Here is a 26,074-nt window from a genome sequence, read left to right on the forward strand (position 1 = left end):
AAAGCAGAAATGGATGTTTTTCTGAAACTCTCTTTGTGATGATCCAGCAGATGTTGGCAATTTGACCTCTGGTTCCTCCGCCTTTCCTAAAACCAGCTTGAACATGGTTCACATACTGTTTAAGCCTGGCTTGGAGAATTTAGAACATTACTTTACTAGTGTGTGAGATGAGTGCAATTGTGCAGTAGTTTAAGCATTCTTTGGCAGTGCCTTTTTTTGGCATTGGAATGAAAACTGACCTTTTCCAGTCCTGTGGCTACTGCTGGGTTTTCCAAAAATGCTGGCATATTGAGTGCAGCACTTTCACAGCATCATCTTTTAGGATTTGAAATAGCCCAACAGGAATTCCATCACCTCCACTAGCTTTGTTCATAGTGATGCTTCCTAAGGCCCACTTGACTTCACATTCCAGGATGTCTGGCTCTAGGTGAGTGATCACACACCATCGTGATTATCTGGGTTGTGAATATCTTTTTTGTACAGTTCTTCTGTGTATTCTTGCCACCTCTTCTTAATATTTTCTGCTTCTGTTAGGTCCATCCATACCATTTCTGTCCTTTATTGAACCCATCTTTGCATGAAATGTTCCCTTGATATCTCTAATTTTCTTGAAGAGATGTCTAGTCTTTTCTATTCTATTGTTTCCTCTATTTCTTTGCAATGATCACTGAGGAAGGCTTTCTTATCTCTCTTTGCTGTTCTTTGGAACTCTGCATTCAAATGGGTATATCTTTCCTTTTCTCTTTTGCTTTTAGCTTCTCTTCTTTTCACAGCTATTTGTAAGGCCTCCTCAGAGAGCCATTTTGCTTTTTTGATTTCTTTTTGTTGGAAATGGTCTTGCTCCCTGTCTCCTGTACAATGTCATGAACCTCCGTCCATAGTTCTTCAGGTACTCTGTCTATCAGATCTAGTCCCTTAAATCTATTTCTCACTTCCACTGTATAATCATAAGATATATGATTTAGGTCATACCTGAATGGTCTAGTGGTTTTCCCTGCTTTTTTCAATTTAAGTCTGAATTTGGCAGTGAGGAGTTCATGATCTGAGCCACAGTCAGCTCCTGGTCTTTTTTTTCTGACTGTACAGAGCTTCTCTATCTTTGGCTGCAAAGAATATAATCAATCTGATTTCGGTGTTGACCATCTGGTGATGTCCGTGTGTAGAGTCTGCTCTTGTGTTGTTGCAAGAAGGTGTTTGTTATGAGCAGTGCGTTCTTTTGGCAAAATTCTATTAGCCTTTGCCCTGCTTCATTCTGTACTCCAAGGCCCAATTTGCCTGTTACTCCAGGTGTTTCTTAACTTCCTACTTTTGTCTCCAGTCCCCTATAATGAAAAAAACATCCTTTTTGGGGTGTTAGTTTTAAAAGGTTTTGTAGGTCTTCATAGTAGTGTTCAACTTCAGCTTCTTCAGCATTACTGGTCGGGGCATAGACTTGGATTCCCATGATATTGAATGGTTTGTCTTAAAGCACAAGCTGGAATCAAGATTGCCAGGAGCAATATCAATAACCTCAGAGATGCAGATGACACCACCCTTATGGAAGAAAGTGAAGAGGAACTGAAGAACGTCTTGAAGAAAGTGAAAGAGGAGAGTGAAAAAGCTGACTTAAAATTCAACATTCAGAAAACTAAGATCATGCCATCCTGTTCCATCACTTCCTGGCAAATAGATGGAGAAACAATGGAAACAGTGACATTTTATTTTGGGGTGCTCCAAAATCACTGCAGATGGTGACTCCAGCCATGAAATTAAATGACACTTGCTCCTTGGAAGAAAAGTTATGACCAACCTAGACAGCATATTAAAAACCAGAGATATTACTTTGCTAACAAAGGTCTGTCTAGTCAAAGCTATGGTTTTTCCAGTAGTCATGTATGGAGTTGGACTTTAAAGAAAGCTGAGCCCGAATAACTGATGTTTTTGAACTGTGGTGTTGGAGAAGACTCGAGAGTCCCTTGGGCTGCAAGGAGATCTAGCCAGTCCATCCTAAAGGAGATCAGTCCTGAGTGTTCATTGGGAGGACTGATGTTGAAGCTGATACTCCAATATTTTGGCCACCTGATGTGAATAACTGACTCATTGGAAAAGACCCTGATGCTGGGAAGGATTGAAGGTGAGAGGAGAAGGGTACGACAGAGGATGAGATGGTTGGATGGCATCACTGGCTTAATGGACATGAGTTTGAGTAAGCTCCAGACTTTGGTGATGGACAGGGAAGCCTGGCGTGCTGCAGTCCATGGTGTCACTGAGTTGGACCCGACTGAGTGACTGAACTGAAGTGAGCTGAACTTCCCCTGTCTTTACTAACTCCAATCGCAAACAGCTACCAAACTGATATTCCTAAACATTATGCCTATAGTATATTCTGCTCAAAACACAAGGCTTCTTCCAGTTTGCACTTGTGAGTCCCAGCCTGTCTCTGCTGCTCTTTTCATGTGCTGCAGACCCTTCCCCCCAACTCACACTGCCATCCTTCATGGGCAACTGCAATTTCAGACCCATTTGGGTTCCCAAGTTCAATCCACCTTCCAAGTCTTGGCTAATAAAGTGTGCCTCTGTAGTGGCCTAATAGCTGCCCTAAAGATATGTCCACCTCCCAAATACTCCAAATCTGTGAATATTAACATATAGTAAAATACATGATGAAGATAAGGATCTGAAAGAAGGAATATACGCTGGGTTTCCCAGGTGGGTCCTGAATGCAGCTACAGGTAGCTTTGTAACAGAGAAGCAGCAGGAAATTAACGGAGACACAGATGGGAGGAGGCCACACGACCACGGAGCAAGTTGGGAACTACGCTACCACAAGCCAAGGAGATGCACAGATGGCCAGCAAAGAGCAGAAGCTAGGAGAGCTTGGAATGGATTCTTCCCTAGAGTGTCAGGAGGGTGGAAGGCCCTGGTAACACCTGTATTTCAGATTTATGACCTCCAGAACGGTGAGAGAATTTCTATTGTCTTAAGATACCCAGTTTGTGGTAATTTGTTAACAACAGCCCTAGGAAACTAACATGCACCTCTCCAGAAATGTCCTCAACCTTATCAATCCTCCTTTCCCTCATAATAACTGTATATCTTACCTGGGATGAAAAGAAAGGCTCCAACAATGACAAGGACAGTGAGCAGTAGTCCAGCAACTAATAGAAAAATGGCTTTCTCCTTCGTATAATTGGACTTATATTTAAGCGCTTAAAAAAACACAAAGAATTACATGAACTCAATCACAAGAAAGAAATGGAACTTACAAGGTGCAAAGATTAAACTGGTAACTTACTATAATTGAATAACCTTTGAGGAACAAAACTCCACATCATGTCAAGCCACTTCAAATCTCTTTCATAATGAGTCAATGGCTAAATGGTATCATGGCAATATAAATATGGATGCTGACTTTATAGGTGATACTTTATTCCCCTAAAATGAAGTTATATATACCAGGCTTTCTTAATCATAGCATTATTAATATTTTAGGTCAGGTAAGTTGCTGCTGTTAGGCACTGCTCCACACACAACAGAATGTTTAGTACCATCCCTGACCTCTGCACACCTCATACCAGTAATAACCCCCAAACTGTGTCAATTAAAAATATCTCCAGACATTGTTCCCTGAGGAACAGAACTGTCATGTCTATTTATGACTGACAGACACACTGCTGAGGAAAAATAACTGGCTAATCAGTTATATCAAGAAAAAGAGAAATTTGTAATACCTTATATAAAATTAGTAGAACATCTGGAAATCCAGATATTTTGTTTTGAAAAAGTATACATTGGACAAATCCCACCGTCTTGAAATCCTGAGGTGGGGGACGTGCTTATATTGTTTAATTAAAATAATTTCATACAAATAAACTACAAATACTCCACAGGTTTTAATATATATGTTACACTTTTGATGCTAGCTCTGTTGTCAAGAATCCAGCTTCCATAAAAGAATGATATAATGCATAAACCTAAAAATGTTATTTTTATCAGGTATTTACCCTTCCAGTTTTGTTTTGGTTAACATTAAAATTAATGTTTCACCAAGAAAGTTGCTAAAAGTACCCTAAAAGCACACTGAGTAGCAGAGAGAAAGGGTGTGTGATTGAAATTCAGCCATTTCATCCATACATGATTCTCTCCATGTTATTTACCAATGGGCAGTTGTCTTGAGGAGAATTTTTTCAGTAATTTTATATTTAGCATTTAATTTTCATCTAGTAAAATGACAGATAAATTACAGTAAGAACAACTAATAAACTCCTAAATGAACATGATAAAATCCATGTTTAAGGTATTATAACTAGAGTTAGATTATAACCTATGGCTAAGCATTTAAAAGGTATAATTACCTTTTAAAATCTCTACTCATACTTTAGACTGTAACCTCAACTTTGTCCTCTTTAGGGGGATGGAGGGCTAATCGTAATTAATCCTGAAGCTGAAAAGTGAAATTCACATTAATCAGAAAAAAGTAAGAAACAATAAGCTTGCCAAGCCTTCGTTTGATCTATCCAGCCTTGGAACTTATGTGACTATGACTCAATCATATCCCTGCCTTCTTATAGGGCATAGACTTTTTCCTATAAGCCTACTTTCTAGTTTCAAACACTGGCTATGATGATAAAAATTCAGTGCATATGTTACAAAAGGCACAGATAAAGACAGAAAAAGAAACCTTCTCTTTTTAATTTTTTTTTCAAAATTTTACTTTTAATTGGAGGATAAATGCTTTACAATATTGGACATACGGCAAGGTTTTCATTTTCATTCCATATATGTGTGCTCAGCCACTCAGTTGTGTCTAATTCTCTGCGACCCCTCAGTCTGTAGCCTGCCAGGCTCCTCTGTCCATGGGATTTCCCAGGCAAGAATATTGGAGTGGGTTGCCATGCCCTCCTCCAGGGGATCTTCCCAACCCAGGGATCAAACCTAGGTCTCCTGTATCGGCAGGCAGATTCTGTACCACTGTGCCACCTGGGAAGCCCCAATCCCATGTATACTATTAACTAAAGAGAGTTCGAAATGTCTGCAAAAGGCTTCTAAAATAGAAGCTGTTTCAAATTACCTCACAATCAAACAAATATTCATAAGATACACTCCTAGGTTTAACTCAGCACATCAAAGAGCTACAAAGATCAAGCAGCAAGACTTCACCCTAGAGTCCAGTATGTGAAAGTTGCTCAGTCATGTCTGACTCTGTGAAACCCCATGGACTATACAGTCCACAGAGTTCTCCAGGCCAGAATACTGGCGTGGGTAGCCTTTCCCTTCTCTAGAGGATCTCCCCAACCTAGGGATCGAACCCAGGTCTCCAACATTGCAGGTGGATTCTTTACCAGCTGAGCCACAAAGGAAGCCCAGAGTCCAATGTAAGTACATGAAAAATGGCTGACTTATACCATTCTTAAGAAAAATAAGAGTTTGAACTGCATATAAAATTCAATCTCTTCAGGCTTACCAGAGCTACAGGAAAAAAATAATGTCAACAATAGAAACAAAAATAAAATGTCACAAAATGCTATTACTGACAGTGCTTTACCATAGAATGGTCTTTTTAAAACCTTTTGGATGTAGCTTTCATTTCTGCTGATTGGTTCAACTACTAATTTTCAAGGCTATCTAAACTATTCCTCAAATTTAAGCAGCAATTTCCAATAAATATATTAGTAGAGTCTACTTAAGTAATCACAGGCAATGAAAGATTATGTCCATGTTTTCTTTAGTGAACCTTAAAAAGGGTTTCTTTTGACTCACAATGGCCATGTTTTAGCAGGTCCCATAGCAAGTCTGTAGAGTATCTTGTTGTTAGGCTCTGTTGTTTTAGAGTTGGAATCACATAGCATGTAGCCTTCTCAGATTGACTTCTTTCACTTAGGAATATATATTTAAGGTTCCTTCATATCTTTTAATGATTGACAGCTCATTTGTTTTTAGTGCTGAGTAATATTCCATGGTCTGGATGTAACACAGTTTATCCATTCTCCTATTGAAGAATATCTTGGTTGCTTCCAAAGTTTTGCAATGGTGAACAAAGTTGCGATAAGCATCCATGTGTAGATTTCTGTGTGGACTTCAGTTTTCAACTCCATCTGGGTAAATCCCAAGGAGTAGGGCTTCCCTGGTGGCTCAGTGGTAAAGAATTCACCTGCAATGCAGGAAATGAGGATTTGGTTCCTGAGTTGGGAAGATTCCCCTTGAGAAGGAAATGGCAACCCTTCCAGTATTCCTGCTTGGGAAATCTTATGGACAGAGGAGCCTGGTGGGCTACAGTCCATGGGGTTGCAAAAAGAGTCGGACACAACTTAGCAACTAAACAACAACTATTACTGGATCATAGGATAAGAGTACATTTAGCTTTATATGAAACCACCAAACTGTATTCCAAAGTAGCTGTATCATTTTGCATTCCCACCAGCAATGAATGAGAGTTCTTCTTGCTCCACACTCTGACCAACATTTGGTGTGGTCAAAACTTATGTTTTTAAGAAAAACCTATAAACGTAGTGCTCCCTAACACAGGAACACCAAATATACAGGGAGACAATGTCAAGTTTTTTTCAACAAATTAGGAATTTCAAGTTTCCCTTTTATACCTTCTATCAAGTAATTAAATCTAGCTAGCTACTTCTCAGAGATGAGATGGGGAGCTCATTCATTTGTTCTATCGTTACTGTGTGCCTACCATGTACTGGGCCCATTTATTAGCCCAAGTCACATCAACCAAATTGAGGCACAAGTAGAAGTTACTTTATTCAATAATAATAATTGATCACGCACCTACTATGTGGCAATCACTATTCTAAGTGCTGGCAGTGAACCAATAAATAATTCTGCCTCAATGCTCCTTATATTCTAATGTATGAATGAGTGTGTGTGTGTGTGTGTGTGTGTGTGTGTGTGTGTGTTGGTGGCGGGGAATGAGTGATGGAAAGTGTTACTCCCAGATATCCTCCTCCAGTTAAGTAAAAGATGTCAGTCTAGCCTAAGCAGGCCCTATTACATATTTAAGCTTTCAAATTCATGTGAACAGAGAAATGACATGTCCCTCTAGCCACCTGAAGAAATGTGGCTAATACTATTGATAGATACTCCATTAAGGCTTTTTTTGTGTCTTTGTCACTGATGTAAAGGACATATACAGCAATGCAGGCTGTGGGTGAAGAAGTCTTGTGAAATTACCAGGTACAACCTGGAGATCAAATAAAGCTATCATCTTAGTTTTCATGACATCCCAAAGATGGGATACAATAAGCCCATAAAGATCCACCACAGGCTGAAGTCCAGCTAACAAAACCCCAGAATTCATGAATTCAATGCCTGTTCTAACTGCATGACAATTAAATGATCCCTAAGTGATTAGTGAGTTTACTGGTGAGATAGAAGGTTAACCAGTGAGGTAAAAGATACATCAAATAAAGAATAAATCATGAAGAAAAGACATACACTTGATTTTATTATTACAGTGCTATCTTCTGATAACTCTCAGAAAGTAATTTTAGGATGTTTTTTTATCAGTTGAGCTGCACATTGGTACTCTCCCTGATTAAGGATAAAGGACATCTGGTAGGTTTTAAAAAAGATGGCAACTTCAAAATTTTTATTTAATTATATTAAAATTACTATTTTAAAAATATTTAACACACATTAAAAAAAAGAAGGCTTTGTGAAACTGGTACTAGATAAAAATGAATAAGAATGTCAATAACAAACTGATTACTTGCCAGAAGGCAAGTAAAATAATTTTATAATGAATGCCATGCACTATCCAACACTCTTTGATGAAACAATTTTGTCAAAATGAAGACGGATGAGAAATCACATTCCTAGTCTACAGGACAGAGAAATAAAAGAGTCCAAGTTTCATGAAGTCTGGGCTTTGAAGTGCTTTGAATATAAAAGATAAAAGCAGGCAACGCCTAACATACTAATTTCTTTTCCTTAGTTCCAAACATTCTTGGTCTTATGGACCATGCCACACCTTCAGAATAGAGGCAGGAAGGTGGGACGTTTGAATTTGGAAAAGAGTCAAAGTAACAGCAACTGTATTTCTACAAAACAGTATATTGCTAAGCTGTAGGTTTGTTCAGTTCCTTCCACAATAAAATCAGTATATAAAAACACGTTTTAATAAGCAGAATTGGATAATTATGTGGACAGGACCAAGGAAAAGCAATGGGAGTTCAAGATTATTTAATAGGATCTTAGCAATAATATTTACTATGATGATGCTTTGCCTTCCTGGATAGAAGTTTCCTAGTACAGTTAGTATGTTTTTGTGTGTGTGCATGTGTGTCTAGTTGTTCAGTCATGTCTACTCTTTGCAGTCCCATGGACTATAACCTGCCAGGTTTTTCTGTCCACAGAATTTCCCAGGCAAGAATACTGGAGCAGGTTGCCATCTCCTTCTCCAGGGCATCTTCCCAACCTGAGGATCAAACCCAAGTCTCTTGTGTCTCCTGCACTGGCAGGTGGATTCTTTACCTGTAGTGCCGCCCGGGAAGCCCATATATGTCTTTATTTCTTCAGAATGATTTTTCTAATATACAAAGAAATTCTGTTTCATTACTTCTTTAAATGTGGTTTCATGGCCTAATCACTTTCAAAATTAAGCTAGTCCTCAAGATTGGACTCAAGAACTTAGCAGGATCTCAAGGGTGTTGTGATGGAGAAATTTTTTCTTTGAATTTTCTGATTTCAATAGAGGCCTCCAGCCAGAAACCTCTGAGCAGTAACCAAAATCACTGTGGAATAATCTTGAGCAAGGACTAGAAAGTTAGAAAACAAAATGAAAGATGCCTAGAACGAACAAATTTGAAATTACAGCTGTCCCTCTCCCTCCCTAGTTCTGACATGCATCAGTTATCATCATTTAGTTAAATAACACAAGTCCTCCCAAAACACAGTTCAAATTTCCACGACCTCAATATAGTAACTGAGTAATTGCATAAAGTGTAAACTTCACTGTTATCTCTTCAATCCACAAATCACTACATAAATAAGAGATGTGCATTACCATCAGTGACCAATCATGTCACCCATTTCAAAGACTGTTGGTGACTGCTCACTGCACAGCTGTTATTCAGTTCACACACAGACAGCAAAACATATGTTGTGCTACCTCCTGTCTCCCAATCATAAACCACTGTGACATTTTACAATGGATAATCAAAAGAGGAAACTCGGCAATAAAGATGAAGGAGCAAAGAAACGAGATGTGATAATGCTGGAAACGAAATTCCAATAGACGGTGACTGGCATTATAGAATAGCTAACTGTGGAATGTAAATACTACTGCCATTCAAGAGACTCTAGATATACAGTCAGAAGAACTCAGGAAAAGTGAACTTATTGGCATACATGAGGACAATGAGGTGGCTGTGACAAAAATGAAGATGTCCCAGAAGTGACTGGCAAAAAAAAAACTTCATATGAAAGCAACTCTTGGAGACAGTTCATGACAATATATGCATAAAGGATAGTTCAAGACATGGAAGTGCTGGGAGCTGATTAGATCTTAGAAAGGAGTATGACAATTCACCAAGGCGTAGACAAGATGCATGCTCTGTATTCAAAGTTATATAACAAGAAAAGGCAAGCATTTTTCCACGTGCTCTTGATAAAATTCACCAATTCTCAATGTTTTTAAGGTTTTAACTTATCATGTACTAAATATTAAATTTACTCTTTTTTCACTTCCTAATACATTTATTATTGACAATAAGAGAGTTTTTAATGTTTTGACAAAAATTTAAAGGTCATGGAACAACAGTAGTTTTGGCATTTATTATAAGATTGCTTTGCAGTTTCAGCTTATATGGTCATGTTTATAGTCCTGCAGTTCTTTGTAAAGCAGGGATTCACTGAAAATAACAAAAGTTCTAAAGAAGAAAAAATAAGAACAAGCAATCATATCACAAAGAATTTCAACATGTTATCCAGTTCTCAACACGGAGTTAAACATTAATCCTATACAAACTGGATGTCCTGGTGAGAAGCACTTGAAATCATTCATTACACATCTAAATGATGGAAAATACCTGTCATATTGACACTGAGTAAGGAAGGACAATCCTGAAAATCAGCCAGGAACATAACTGTCAGTGCAGTGGGAAACTGAGTTTGTACAGTTTTCAGAACAAAAACAAAATACCTGAAACAAAATCCTATTAGAGATTCATTACTTCGGCCAGCAAATCTATAATTTGTTAGTCAAAGTAACTCGGTTAGCAGAAGGCTTGGTGTTTGATTCTAGGATTCTCTGAGCAGTTGGTTTACCATAAGATTCTGTTTAGACATTTTTAAGTTAGAGCTGAAGGCAAAGGTATTTCCCTGTGAGAGACCTTTGTGGTCGAAACATGAGCTAGGGCTCACCATATTTGGGAGTCCTTGGCTTGGTTTCCAGAGTTTAGAGGTCTCAAAGCTTCTTTCTCAGTAAGATCGATGGCATCCTGAGACAGAGTTCAAAACACAGTTCTGGTATAAAGAAACTTTCTCCTCAAAGTGAAAGTGTAATCTGATGTCTTTACTGGATGTTTAGCTGATGGAAAGTCTAGGTTTTATTTTGGGTGACCAAAAAGAATGACACACAGAGCTAGATAAACCAGAGAGAAATCCCCTGTGTATAAGTGATATAAATGAAAGACTATAAATGATAATCAGGAAATGTTAAAAGAAACTGAAAATCTGGAAAGGGAAAGACATGGGTCTGAGTCACTATTAATACTGTAGAGGCTGTAAGATTCTGCACTCTAAAAAATGCATAACCAGGCAGCAAGTGCAAAACAAAGGGGTTTTCCTTGGGTGGAATCCCCAGGTCAGAAACAGGATGTCTCCCACAAAGAGTACTGAAAGCGTCTAAATAAAAATTGCCACAATTTTTTTTTTAGGTTTATGATCACATTTGTTAAAATATGACCAACAAAAGGGAATTCCCTGGTAGTCCAGTGGTTAGGATTCTGTGCCTTGACTGCCAGGGGCAGGGGTTCGGTCCCTGGTTAGGGAACTAAGATCCCACAAGGCATGGCAAAAAAAAAAAAAAAGACCAACAGAATAAATATAAAAAAGAATTACCCTCACTAACACAAAAATGAAAATTAAGATGATGTTTTTTTCAACCATTGAATTACCAAAGATTTTAGAATTATAATGATGTCAAGTTTGTGAGGTGGAAGATGGGTGTTCTCACCTGCAGCAATAATTGATAAAATGGTGCTGGAAAACATGTTGGCAATATGTATTAATATCATAAACCTTAAAATACCTTCTCTGCCTTTTCAAGTGTTACATATCTTTAGAACACTTACTTTCATAACATCAAGAAAATTTGGAAACATCCTTAATATCCATCAAGATGAGAGCTAAGTAAATTACAGTACATCCATAAAAGTAGAGCACAGGCACCTATAAAAAGATTTCTGAAAACACACGAGGAAAATCAGCATTCACAAGTGTATAAGCTACATGAGTCCATTTATGGGTTTTCCTTTTTTAAGAAAAAAAAGACAGAGAAGTGGGAAATTCTCCAGAATACCTCAATAGTTTATTTCTAGGCTCTGAGACTCTAGATGATATTTGTCTTTTCTTTACACTTCCTATGTTGCATAAGGTATCCTAAAGTGGTATATATTACTTTTTTAATTCAGAAAAACAATGGTAAAGCTTATTTTTGTAAAAATATGGCTGATAGTGAACACACTCCTGGTTCAGTCGACTAATGATAACGCTATGATCAGCACAGTTCAATCAATCCAAATGCAACAAGTCACACTTTTGTTAAGTGATTTCATGATCTTAGAAAAAGACTATTTCCCACCTAAATCATAACACACAGGCCTTAACACCTGAGTCTGCCAATAGGGTTAAAGGTGATCTCTGATGTCAGTGGACAAGGTGTTGATGCTATACTAGTTATTTTCTTAATATAAAAAGCTTACTGAAACTCTAAGAAATTGCCATAAGAATTTCAGACACTGTTTTGAAAGAGTTGTGAAATGTCTTGACAGTTGTCTTTCTTAGCCCTTTCTTTGTCTTTTTTGCTTTTTAGACAAAAGCTGAGAAAAGCTTTGGAATCACAAAACATTTATAATCAGTCATCTCACTTCTACTTTTATGTATCACTTTAGATACACATGACTGAAAAAAAAAGGAAAGTGAAGTTGCTCAGTCGTGTCCAACTCTGCAACCCCACAGACTGTAGCCTTCCAGGCTCCTTCATCCATGGCATTTTCCAGGCAAGAACACTGAAGTGGGTTACCATTCCCTTCTCCAGGGGATCTTCCTGACCCAGGGATCAAATCTGGGTCTCCCACATTACAAGCAGACTCTTTACCATCTAAGCCACCAGGGAATCCCATAATAGGTAATCTGCTACAATATTTTACTAGCTTTCTTTTTATAAAGGCTGCAGAATAAAATAAGTAAATTAAATCACCCATTAGTCACTTCTTGCCTTATTTTAATGTACTTTTTTCCTTTCCTTTCCTTGCTGGCCTTCAATGACTAACTTATTTCACTGTGCTATAAGGAGATGAGAAAGATCTCTTAAAGTTTAAAAGTTTAGACTATCATCTCAGAACTTTACTAATTTAGTAAATTTCCTTTACCAAACTGGTACAGTTGAATATAAATATCAACCAAAATGCAAAATACCATTTTTTAACTACTAATGACAATTCTACATTGCTGATGCTAAATCTGATACAGCAAGATTTGTGACCTGAGAAGTTCAGTCACATGATTATCACAGTAAAATATGATCAAATAACATCACTTTCTATGGCTACTTTCTTAGAGGTTGTAGAACTGTATAGAAAGGATGACAAAATATGGCTTAAATTGGGCTTTTCCAAGCACATGTATTTTCCTGGGAAGTTCAAACTGGAAAAATAAAGAGAGGGAAATAATTAATACTCAAAAGAACAACATCCTTTTTTTTTTCAAACTGAAGTATAGTTGACACATTATATTCATTTCAGTGTACAACATAGGGAATCAACATTTACATACACTACAAATTGATCACTGTAAATCTAGTAAACATGTTACCACACAAAGTTAGACTATATTTTCCATGCTGCACATTACACCCCCCATGACTTATTTATTTTCTAACTGAAAGACTGTGCTCCTAAATCCTCTTCACCCATTTTTCCCATTCCCCTCAAATCCCCTCCCTTTTGATGACTACTGTATTTATGAGTCTGTTTCTATTTTGTTTTGTTTGTTCATTTGTTTTGTTTTCTAGATTCCACAGATACTGAAACCATATGGTATCTTTGTTCTTTCTTAAGATTGTATATTCAGAGTCTTTTATGTTTCCATGCAAATTTTAGGATTATTTGTTCCAGTTCTGTAAAAAATGCCACTGATACTTTAATAGAGATTCATTACATCTAAAGATTGCTGCGGGCAATACGGATATTTAAAAATATTAATTCTTTCAATATATAAGCACAGAATATCTTTCCATTTTGTTGCTGTTGCTCAGTCGCTTAGTTGTGTCCAACTCTTTGCAACCCCATGGACTGGCTTCCCTGTCTTTCACTATCCCCCAGAGTTTGCTCAAACTCATGTCCATCAAGTCGGTGATGCCATCCAACCATCTCATCTTCTATTGCTCCCTTCTCCTCCTGCCCTCAATCTTTCCCGGCATCGGGGTCTTTTCAAATGAGTCAGCTCTTCGCATCAGGTGGTCAAAGTATTGGAGCTCCAGCTTCAGCATTAGTCCTTCCAATGAAAATTCAGGGTTCTGTGTTGCTTTCAATTTCTTTCACCAATGTCTTTGTCTTTAGAGTTTTCTAAATGCATTATCATGTTATCTGTAAATATGACAGTTCTACTTTTTCCTCTTCAATTTGGATGCCTTTTATCTTCTTTTCCTGTCTGACTGCTGTGGCAGTCATTCCAATACAATGTTGAATAAAAGTTGTGAGAGTGAGCATCCTGTCTTACTTCTGATCTTAAAGGAAAAGCCTTCAGTTCTTCACTGAATATGATGTTATTAATAGCTGTGGGTTTGTTATACATAGCCTTTATTATGTTGGATATATCCACTTTGTTGAGTGTTTATCATAACTGGATGTTGGATTTTGTCAACTACTCTTTCTGCATCAACTGAGATGATCAAATGATTTGTATCTTTCCTCCTACTAATGTGGTGTATCATATTAAATTAATTTGTGGATACTAAACCATCCTTTCATTTCTGGGGTAAATTCCACGTGATCAGGGTACATGATCCTTTTAATGTATTGTTGAACTTATTTTGCTACCATTTTGTTAAGGATTTTTGCATCTATGTTCATCAGGGATATTGGCTTGTAATTTTCTTTTCTTCTAGTGTGTTTGTCTGGTTTTAGAATCAGGATAAATCTAGTTTCATAGAACAAGTTTGAGGGTGTTCTCACTTCAATTTTTTGGAAATTTTTTTATAAGGATAGCTAATAACTCTCCTTTAAATGTTAGTAGAGTCACCTGTGAGGCTATCTGCTCCTAGACTTTCGTCTGTTCAGATTTTTTTGCCCTGGTGGCTCAGATGGTAAAAACAAAAACAACAACAAAAAAAAAACAAAAAAAAAACCTGCCTGCAATGCAGGAGACCCAGGTTCAATCCCTGGGTCAAGAAGATCCCCTGGAAAAGGGCACTGCAACCCACTTCAGTATTCCTGCCTGGAGAATCCCATGGACAGAGGAGCCTGGTGAGCTATGGTCCATGGGGTCGCAAAGAGTTGGACATGACTGAAACAACTTAGCACACAATACAATTACATTTCTAGTAATTGGACTGTTCAGATTTTCTATTTTCTTAATTCAGTCTTAGAAGATTGTATGTTTTTAAGAATTTATGTATCTCTTCTAAGTTGTCTAATTTGCTGGTGTATAATTGTTCTTAGTAATCTCTTATGGTCCTTTGTATTCTTGTGGTATAAGCTATAACTTCTCTTTCATTTCTTATTCTGTTTGGGTCCTTTCTCTTTTTCTTGATGAGTCTGGCTTAAAGGTTCATAAATTTTATCTTTTAAAAAAACTAGCTCTTAGTTTTACTTATCTTTTTTATTGTTTTTAAAGTCTCTTTTTCATTTATTTTTGATCTGATCTTTACTATTTTCTTCTTTCTACTAATTTTGAGCTTTGCTGATTCCTCTTTTCCAGTTCCTTTAGATATAAGGTTATACTGTTTGTGATTTTTCTTACTTCTTGACATATGCCTGTATCACCACAAGATTCCCTCTCAGAATTGCTTTTGCGGCAATGCAAAGATTTTAGGTCATTGGGATTCCAGTTTCATTTGTTCCGAGGTATTTTTAAATTCCTCCTTGATTTCTTCAAGTGACCCAATATTTGTTTAGTAGGAAGTTGTTTAGCCTCCACTTGTTTGTGTTTTTTCCATTTTTCTTCTTGTAATTGATTTCTAGTTTCATACTGTTGTAATAGGAAAAGATGCTCATTATGATTTAAATCTCTTAATTAATTTATTTATGATTGGGGGCTAATTATTTTACAATATTGTGGCGGTTTTTGTCATATATCAACATGAATCAGCCATGGGTATACATGCGTCCCCACATCCCCTGCCACCTCCCTCCCCACACTATGCCTCTGAGTTGTCCCAGAGCATCAGCTTTGAGTGCCCTGCTTCATACATCAAACTTGCACTGGTCATCTATTTTACACATGGTAATATACATATTTCAATGCTATTCTCTCAAACCATGCCACTCTCAACTTCTCCCACATAGTCCAGAAGTCTGTCCTTTACATCTGTGTCTCTTTTGCTATCTTGCATATAGGATCATTGTTACCATCTCTCTAAATTCCATACATATGTTTTAATATACAATATTGGTGTTTCTCTTTCTGACTTACTTCACTCTGTATAACAAGCTCCAGTTTCATCCACTTCATTCGAACTGATTCAAATGTGTGCTGTTTTTTTTTTATAGCTGAGTATTATTCCATTGTGTATATGTACCACAACTTCCTTATCCATTCTTCTGCTGGTGGACATTGAGGTTGTTTCCATGTCCTAGCTACTGTAAACAGTGCTATAGTGAACACTGGGATACATGTGTCTCTTTCAATTTTGATTTCCTCAGTGTGTATGCCCAGCACTGGGATTGTTGGGTCATATGACAGTTCTATAAGCATTTTTTTAAAGAATTTCCACACTGTTCTCCATAGTGGCTGTACTAGTTTGCATTCCCAACAACAGTGTTAGAGGGTTCCCTTTTCTCCACACTCTCTCCAGCATTTATTGTTTGTAGACTTTTTGATGGCAGCCATTCTGACCGGGATGAGATGGGTACCTCACTGTGGTTTTGATTTGTGTTTTCTAATAATAAGTAATGTTGAGCATCTTTTCATGTGTTTGTTAGCCATCTGTATGTCTTCTTTGGACAAATGTCTGTTTAGTTCTTTGGCCCGCTTTTTGATTGGATTGTTCATTTTTCTGGAACTGAGCTTCATGAGCTGCTTGTATATTTTGGAGATTAATACCTTCTCAGTTGTTTCATTTGCTATTAGTTTCTCCCAATCTGAAGGCTGCCTTTTCACATTGATTATAGTTTCCTTCATTGTGCAAAAGCTTTTAATTAGGTCCCATTTGTTTGTTTTTGTTTTTATTTCCATTATTCTGGGAGGTGGGTCATAAAGGATCTTGCTGTGATTTATGTCAGAGAGTGTTCTACCTATGTTTTCCTCTAAGAGGTTCACAGTTTCTAGTCTTACATTTAGACCTTTAATCCATTTTGTTTATTTTTGTGTATGGTGTTAGAAAGTATTCTAGTTTTATTCTTTTACAGGTGGTTGACCAGTTTTCCCAGCACCACTTGTTAAAGAGATTGTCTTTTCTCCATTGTATCTCTTTGCCTCCTTTGTCAAAGATAAGGAGTCCATAGATGTGTGGATTTATCTCTGGGCTTTCTGTTTTGTTCCAGTGATCAGTATTTCTGTCTTATTGCCAGCCCCATACTATCTTGATGACTGTAGCTTTATAGTGTCGTCTGAAGTCAGGCAGATTGATTCCTCCAGTTCTATTCTTTCTAAAGATTGCTTTGGCTATTCAAGGTCTTTTGTGTTTCCATACAAATTGTGAAATTATTTGTTCTAGTTCCATGAAAAATACCATGGGCAGCTTGATAGGGATTGTGTTGAATCTACAGATTGCTTTGATTGGTGTACTCATTTTCACTACATTGATTCTTCCAATCCACAAACATGGTATATTTCTCCATCTATTTGTGTCATCTTTGATTTATTTCATCAGTGTTTTATAGTTTTCCATATATAGGTCTTTTGTTTCTGTAGGTAAATTTATTCCTAAGTATTTTATTCTTTTTGTTGCAATGGTGAATGGGATTGTTTCCTTAATTTCTGTTTTTTCATCGTTAGTGTATAGGAATGCAAGGGATTTCAGTGTGCTGGTTTTATATATCGCAATTTTACTATATTAATTGATTAGCTCTAGTAAATTTCTGGTGGTATCTTTAGGGTTTTCTATATAGAAAATCATGTCATCTGCAAACAGTGGGAGTTTTACTTCTTCTTTTCCAATCTGGATTCCTTTTATTTCTTTTCCTTCTCTGATTGCTGTGGCTAGGACTTCTAAAACTATGTTGAATAGTAATGGTGAGAGTGGGTACCCTTGTCTGGTTGCTAATTTTAGGGGAAATACTTTCAATTTTTCACCATTGAGGATGTTTGCTGTAGGTGTGTTGCATAAAGCTTTTATTATGTCGAGGTATGTTCCTTCTATGCCTGCTTTCTGGAGAGGTTTTTTTTTTTTATCATAAATGACAAAAATTCATTTTTGTCAAAAGTTTCTCCACATCTATTGAGATAATTATATGGTTTTTATCTTTCAATTTGTTAATATGGTGTATCACATTAACTGACTTGTGAATACTGAAGAATCCTTGCATCCCTGGGATAAAGACCACTTGGTCATGATGTATGATCTTTTTAACACACTGTTGGATTCCATTTGCTAGAATTTTGTTGAAGATTTTTGCATCTATGTTCATCAGTGATATTGGCCTGTAGTTTTCTCTTTTTTTGTGGCATCTTTGTCTGCTTTTGGTATTAGAGTGATGGTGGTCTCACAGAATGACTTTGGGAGTAGGACAGGTGTTAGCTCTTCTCTAAATTTTTGGTAGAGTTCACCTGTGAAGCCATCTGGTCCTGGGCTTTTTTTGTTTGTTGGAAGATTTTTGATTACAGTTTCAATTTCCATGCTTGTGATGGGTCTGTTCAGATTTTCTATTTCTTCCTGGTTAAGTTTTGGAGGGATATACTTTACAAAGAATTTGTCTGTTTCTTCCAAGTTGTCCATTTTATTGGCATATAATTGCTCATAGTAGTCTCTTATGACCTTTTGTATTTCTGTATTGTCTGTTGTGATTTCTCCATTTTCATTTCTAATTTTGCTGATTTGATTCTTCTCCCTTTTTCCCTTAATGAGTACGGCTAATGGTTTGTCTATTTCATTTATCTTCTCAAAGAACCAGCTTTTAGTTTCATTGATTTTTGCTACAGTCTCCTTCATTTCTTTTTCATTTATTTCTGGTCTGATTTTTATGATTTCTTTCCTTCTACTAACTTTGGGGTTCTACTCTTCTTTTTCTAGTTGCTTTAGGTATAAAGTTAGGTTGTCTATTTGATGTTTCTCTTGTTTCTAAGATAGGCTTCTATTGCTATGAATCTCCCTCTAAGCACTGCTTTTATGGAATCCCATAGGTTTTGGGTTGTCATGTTTTCATTTTCACTTGTTTCTATGCATATCTTGATTTCCTTTTTTATTTCTTCCATAGTGATCTGTTGGTTATTCAGAAGCATGTTGTATAGCCTCCGTATGTTTGTGTTTTTAATAGTATTTCTTTTGCTGTCGCTGACATCTAATCTTACTGCATTGTGATCAGAAAAGATGCTTGACATTATTTCAATTTTATAAAATTTACCAAGGCTAGATATATGACCCAGGATGTGATCTATCTGTTCCATGTGCACTTGAGAAAAGGTTGAAATCCATTGTTTTTGGGTGAAATGCAGATATCAATTAGGTTTAACTGGTCCACTGTATCATTTAAAGTTTGTGTTCCTTGATAATTTTCTATTTGGTTGATCTATCCGTAGGTGTGAGTGGGGTACTAAAGGCCCCCACTATTATTGTGTTGCTGTTAATTTCCCCTCTCATACTTATTAGCATTTGCCTTACATATTGAGTTGCTCCTATGCTGGGTACATATATAATTGTTTTATCTTCTTCTTGGATTGAGCCATTGATCACTATGTACTGTCCTTCTTTGTCTTTTATTATGGTCTTTATTTCAAAGTCTATTTTCTGGTATGAGTATTGCTACTCCTGCTTTCTTTTGGTCTCCATTTGCCTAAAATATCTTTTTTCAGACCTTCACTTTCTGTCTGTATGTGTCCCTAGGTGTGAGGTGGGTCTCTTATAGACAGCATATACAGGGGTCTTGTTTTTATATCCATTCAGCCAGTCTTTCAGAGAAGGCAATGGCAACCCACTCCAGTGCTCTTGCCTGGAGAATCCCATGGATGGAGGAGCATAGTAGGCTGCAGTCCATGGGGTCGCTAAGAGTCAGACACGACTGAGCAACTTCACTTTCACTTTTCACTTTCATGCATTGGAGAAGGAAACGGCAACCCAGGCTAGTATTCTTGCCTGGAGAATCCCAGGGACAGAGGAGCCTGTTGGGTGCCATCTATGGGGTCACACAGAGTCGGACACAACTGACGTGACTTAGCAGCAGCCAGTCTTTGTCTTTTGGTTGGGGCATTTAACCCAGTTACATTTAAAGTATTTGTAAGTATGATCCCTTTGCCATTTACTTTGTTGTTTTATGTTCATTTTTATAAACTTTTTCTGTGTTCCCTGTCCAAAGAAGATCCTTTAGCATTTGTTGAAGAGCTGGTTTGGTGGTGCTGAATTGTCTCAGCTTTTGCTTGTCTGTAAATCTTATAAAATTTATTGAGACTGTTTTGTGGCCCAGCACATTATCTATCTTGGAGCATATTCCCTGTGTACTTGAAAAGAGTGTGTACTCTGTTGGTTTTGAATGGAATATCCTATGTATGTGTGTATGCTCATATATCTCTGTGTGTGTGTGTGTGTGCAGTCATATATATATGTGTGTGTGTGTATCTGTTCAGTTCAGTTCAGTCACTCAGTCGTGTCTGACTCTTTGTGACCCCATGAATCGCAGCATGCCAGGCCTCCCTGTCCATCACCAACTCCCAGAGTTCACTCAAACTCATGTCTGTCGAGTCGGTGATGCTATCCAGCCATCTCATCCTCTGTCGTCTCCTTCTTCTCCTGCCCCCAATCCCTCCCAGCATCAGAGTCTTTTCCAATGAGTCAACTCTTCACGTGAGGTGGCCAAAGTATTGGAGTTTCAGCTTCAGCATCAGTCCTTCCAATGAACACCCAGGACTGATCTCCTTTAGGATGGACTGGTTGGATCTCCTTGCAGTCCAAGGGACTCTCAAGAGTCATCTGTATGTATATATAAATTACATCAAGCCTGACAAGTAATTTTCTGTGCAGATGATCTATTCACTGATGTAAGTGGAGTATCAAAGTAACCAAGTACTGTATTACTGTCAATTTTCCTATTATTTGTTAATACTTGCTTTATATACATTAGGTGCTCCTTTGTTGGATACACAAATACTTTTGAATGTTATATCCTCTTCTTGGATTGAGCCCTTTATCCTTATGTAACACCTTTTCTTTTTTGTCTTCTATTAAAGTCTTTGTTTTAAAGTCTGTTTGGGTTGATGTGGGTACAGCTATTCAGCTTTCTTTTTGTTTCCATTTGCATCAAACATATTTTCCCAGCCTTTCATTTCCAGACCATGTATGTCTTTGGGTTTGAAGTGAGTCTTTTGTAGGCAGCACATAGATGGGTCTTGTTTTTGTGTCCAATCTGCCATCCTGTGTCTCTTGGTTAGAGCATTTAATCCATTTACATTTAAAGTGATTACTGATAGGAATGCACTTTTATTGCCATTTTGTTAATTATTTTCTGGTTGCTTTTGTAGTTCTTTTCTGTTTCTTTCTTCTTTTAGTTTCTTTCCTCATGGTTTGATGATTTTTAGCTTTGTGTTTGGGCTCCTTCTCCTTTACTTTTTGTGTATATATTATAGGCTTTTGGTTTGTGGTTATCACGAAGTTTACATATATGAATCTATCAGCAGACTGAAGTTCAAATACATTCTGAAACTGTTTTTACTCCTCCCTACTCTCAAACCATATTTTATGTTTTTGATGTCATATTTGTATCTTTCTATTCTGTACACACAAATAACACTCACTGTATATAGTTACATTTGATTTTATAATCATTTTACAAAAATTATTTTTTGTCATTTAACCTTCACTTTTTAAGTGACAATCCTTTGCCACTTAGAGGATGACCGAGGACAAGATAGATGATGGCATCACTGACTCGGGCATGAGTTTGAGCAAGTTCCAGGAGATGGTGATGGGCAGGGAAGCCTGGTGTGCCGCAGTCCATGGGATCACAAAGAGATGGACATGATTGAAAGAGTGAACTGACTGTACTTTTGACTTCAGTTATTGTATTCTTCAGTTCTGATGGATTCTTTTCTTCTATACTCTAACTCCTTGTTGAAGTTTTCACTGTTTTCATCTATTCTTCTCCAGCCTAGTAAGCATCTTTATGATGATTATCTTAAATACTTTATCAGGCAAATTGCTTATTTGTTTCATTTAGCTCTTTTTCTGAGAGTTTCTCTTGTTTTTTTCATTTGAAACATATTCCTCTGTCTCCTCATTGCCTAATTCTCTGTGTTTATTTCTAGATATTAGGTAGGTCCATTACATCTCCTAATCCTAGATAAGTGGCCTTATGTGGGAGATGTCTTATGGAGCCCAGCATCAAGGTTCTCTACGGCCACCAGAGCCAGATGCATCAGAAGTATCTCCTACATAAGCTCTTCTATTGTGGTGAGGCTGACTCCTACAGGGACACTGGTAGGCACAATAGACTTCCCAACACTGCTGGCTGAGCAACCTGTCAGTCTACAACTATTATAAGTCTCATGACTGCTGGTGGGATGTGCCAGCCCTAGGTGCTAATATGTGAGAGAGACAATTCCAACATGGTGCCCACCAGGTCAGGCATCAAGAGTGATAGTACAAGATCACAAAAATGGCTGCCACCAGCATCTCAGTTCTGGCAGGAATCCCAGCTGCCTATCGTCTTCTAGCAAGGCTCTCCATGAAAAGTCACTGGGTCTGACCCAGACAGCTGTCAAGTGCTGCCTCTGTGCTGGGACCTGAAGCAAGTATGCTTTTGGACACACCCTTTAAGAGCAAACTCTTGGTATACCACAGTCTTCTGGTTCAAACCTAAGTCCCACCGGTATTCAAGGTCAGATACTTTGGGCACTTGAACTGCACTGTTCTTGCCTGGAAAGTTTTATGGACAGAGAAGCCTGGTGGGCTACAGTCCATGGGGTCACAAAGAGTTGGACATGACCGAATGCATGTGCGTGTGTGCACACACGCGCACGCATGCACACACACACACACACACACACTTGGTTTAGGACCTCCAGGATGGGGAGCCAGATGTGGAGCTTGACCCCTCTGGGAGGATCTCCACTGCTGTGATTTTCCTCCCACTTAAGGACCCCAAGTGTGGGTTCTGACCAGACCATATCTCTGCCCCTCCTACTCATCTGGTTGTGTTTTCCTCTTTACAGTTGTAGAATATGTTGTCTATCAGTCTTTGGGTCATTCTCGGAGACAGATGCTCTGAAAACAGTTGCATTATAACTCTGATGTGCCAGGGGAGGCTGTAAGCTCAGGGTGTTCATATGCTGCCATCTTAATTTCTTCTTCTACAAAATCCTATCTATCACCAATGTAGACTGCAACCATATCTTTACCAAAGAAAATAATATATGCATAAATGTTCTGTAAACATTCAAGCCAGCTGAGTCAAAGGTACTGTTATTTTCAGGACTCACAATGTTAATTCTTAAGAAGTTAAAAAATGAAGACCTTTGGTGGAATTAAAAGTGATCCGAAGTAAACTATGAAGGACAATATAGACTTCAAGGAGAATATTAATATTTATTGTACATTCTTACTTATCCCAATATCATACTTGCTAATACAGTTTGGCTAAATTAAAATTTTGCCAACATTGCCTCCCAGAAATAACAATTTAACCACTAAAACATAAATGAAAAATCGAAATAAATACTTACTCACAATACCAAACTGTCCCCAGAACAGAAGTATAGCCAAAACTGGGAAAATAACAATGAGGATATTTTCATTTGGAGAAAACCATGAAACTGGGAAGAAAGAAAACAAAAATCACAATTAACACTTACTATAGTCACTTTAACTCCTAACTGTGATTAGTCAACAATATATATTATTGTGGAGATGGAAAATAAAAATAATTGAACTAAAAGTTCAGCTTTAAAATAAACAAACTACACATATAATTTACTTATACAACAAATTTTACTTATGAAACAGAAAACTATTTATGCAAGTGCTTTTCACCACATTTTCCCTAACCTGTGACTTCTAGAAGGAAGCATAATGGCACAGGAATTTAAAACAAGGTTCTACAGCCACAGTGTCTGGCTTTGAAACGCAACGCTAATTTACAGTCTCTGTGACCTTGAACAAAGTCTTAACCCCTCTTGTTCTTCAGTGTCCTCATTGTTACACTGGACTATTACACTGTTACATTGTTATACTAGACTGTTGTGGCTGTTACACTGTTACACTGTTGGACTATTAGACTGTTACTGTTGGACTGTTACACTGTTACATTGTTACACTGGACTATTGTGACTTAACAAAGTTAATATATAAAAAACCTTGGCGCTTATCAAGTGCTCAGTAAACATTAACTACAATTATAATTATGCACTCCAACAATGAATACCTGTTAGGTGTCATTGCCAAGAATTTATCTTAAGCCAACAGTGACGCCTTTCTGTAAAGACTGACTCAGGGTATCGAAGTGAGGAAGCTGTACTCCGGGGTACCTTCACCTTACTCTGACTAAAACCAAGACAGATGTGAACCCTAACTTTTCTCAAACTTACTCTAGATTAGAAGATGCATTTATGAATAATTAGGCCTCAAATGATTGTTTATGTGTAAAGTAACATGAGGGGCTGTAGGTATTAAGTGAAGGGAAGTGAAAGTCACTCAGTAGTGTCTGACTCTTTGCAACCCCATGGACTTTACAGTCCATGGAATTCTCCAGGCCAGAATACTGGAGTGGGTAGCCTTTCCCTTCTCCAGGGGATTTTCCCAACCCACTGATCAAACCCAGGTCTCCCGCATTGCAGACGGATTCTTTACCAGCTGAGCCACAAGGGAAGCCCAAGAATACCGGAGTGGGTTGGCCTATCCCTTCTCCAGGGGATCTTCCCAACCCAGGAATCGAACATGGGTCTCCTGCATTGTAGTGGATTCTTTACCAACTAAGCTATTAAGGAAGCTTCTATTAAGTGTGCAAAGAGCCGACTCATTAAAAAAGATCCTGATGCTGGGAAAGATTAAGACAAAAGAAGAGGACAGCAGAGGATGAGATGGTTAGACAGCATTACGGACTCAATGGACATGAACTTGAGCAAACTCTGGGAGATAGTGGAAGACAGGGAAGCCTGGCCTGCTGCAGTCCATGGGATCACAAAGAGTCGGATACTACTTGGTGACTGAACGACAACAACAATTAAGTGTGTTACAAGTTATCTAGAGAACGATATTATAAAATGATACATTCTATATAAGAGAAATTGTGAAGTTAAGTCTTCAAAGACGGTTTGTTGAGACCTTTTAAAAAATTAAGTTTAGTTGCATCTTATTAACTTTTAAGACTGTAATTTTACCTGTGAAATTTCTTCTCTAACAACAAAGCAAAGTAAATGCACTGAAAGTGTTTCCAAGTTTGTCTGTATAGAGGGAAATGCTAATTTTATCCAAAGCAAGCACTCATGTTCTTCTAAAATTAACTCTTTCAAATCTTCCACTGTTCTGCCTCTTTATCGGCATGTAAGGAAACTATTTGGCTTTCATACAGTAATGCTAACTATGCCATTTCCCACGTTAGCTTATAATGTTAAGCTCTGGTAGATGTTAATAATCCACAGAATATAATAATGTTATAAACTCTATGTCACAGATATTTGCTTTCCATAATCTAACATTTTGCCCTACACATGCAAAGACTCAATTGGTTTGTTGCTGAAGGTCCCAACAGTCAAAAAATAGTGAGTGAATGAAAGACAGATTTTTTTGGGTGAGGGGTGGATGCTCTCATGGTTGCAGGTCTCTACCAAGAGACAGATGTCTTCTGAATTAATACCTTAATTTCCAACAATGACTGAGCATCTTCCTTTACCAAGGAAAATCCATTTCAATTCAGTCTAAAATCCTACCAAGAGAAACCTTTATGAATTATCCCTAGGTTTTCACATTTAAATGCCCAAAGGATTTGGTAGAAGCTCTATGATTTAATGATTATTCTTAATTGACTTATTTTTCTCTACTTCCTTTATTATTTTGTTTTGAGTTGTGTATATCATTAACTCACCAAATCCTCACAATTAATTAACCCCTCCTTATCATATGGGAAACTGAGGCCCAGATAATTAAGCAACTGACTTCTGACACAAGTTCCCCCTACTCCTTCACCAAACCTACCCTCTCAGTTTCCCCATTTCAGTAGTGGTGACCCCATTTCTCCAGTTGCTCAAGCTAAAAGCCTTGGAATCATCCTTGACTCCATGGTTTCTCTCATACCCTACTTCTGGTCTGACAGTAAATCCTGTGGTTGCTGCTTTCAAGACACAGCCAGTATTTGATCTCACGTTCAAGATGGGCTGAGAAGGAAACGTTATTTCACAGGCCTCCCTGCCTACACAACAGAACGATATTCAACATTCTTGGCATTTATTAACAGAAAATCTACCGGTGAATATAAGAAGGATGTTTGACCTGGTCTGACCGCTCGTTTTTCATTTATCACACAATCATTTATTAAAAGCCCACCATGGGCAGGGTGGG

General features: G+C 37.6%; 1 protein-coding gene across 5 annotated transcripts in view; it reads right to left on the bottom strand.

The window, feature by feature from the left end:
• Positions 1–26,074, bottom strand: part of CD47 (CD47 molecule) — a 62,826-nt gene that overhangs the window by 16,160 nt on the left and 20,592 nt on the right. For all 5 annotated transcript variants that reach the window (XM_069552636.1, XM_069552628.1, XM_069552614.1 and 2 more), the window contains exons 3-4: positions 23,245–23,334; positions 3,081–3,188 (exon numbers count right to left, since the gene is read on the bottom strand). In XM_069552636.1, coding sequence (XP_069408737.1) covers positions 3,081–3,188; positions 23,245–23,334 — 198 coding nt within the window. The remainder of the gene's footprint in view (positions 1–3,080; positions 3,189–23,244; positions 23,335–26,074) is intronic.

This window comes from Ovis canadensis, chromosome 1 (genome assembly GCF_042477335.2).
Source record: "Ovis canadensis isolate MfBH-ARS-UI-01 breed Bighorn chromosome 1, ARS-UI_OviCan_v2, whole genome shotgun sequence".
Taxonomy (NCBI): domain Eukaryota; kingdom Metazoa; phylum Chordata; class Mammalia; order Artiodactyla; family Bovidae; genus Ovis; species Ovis canadensis.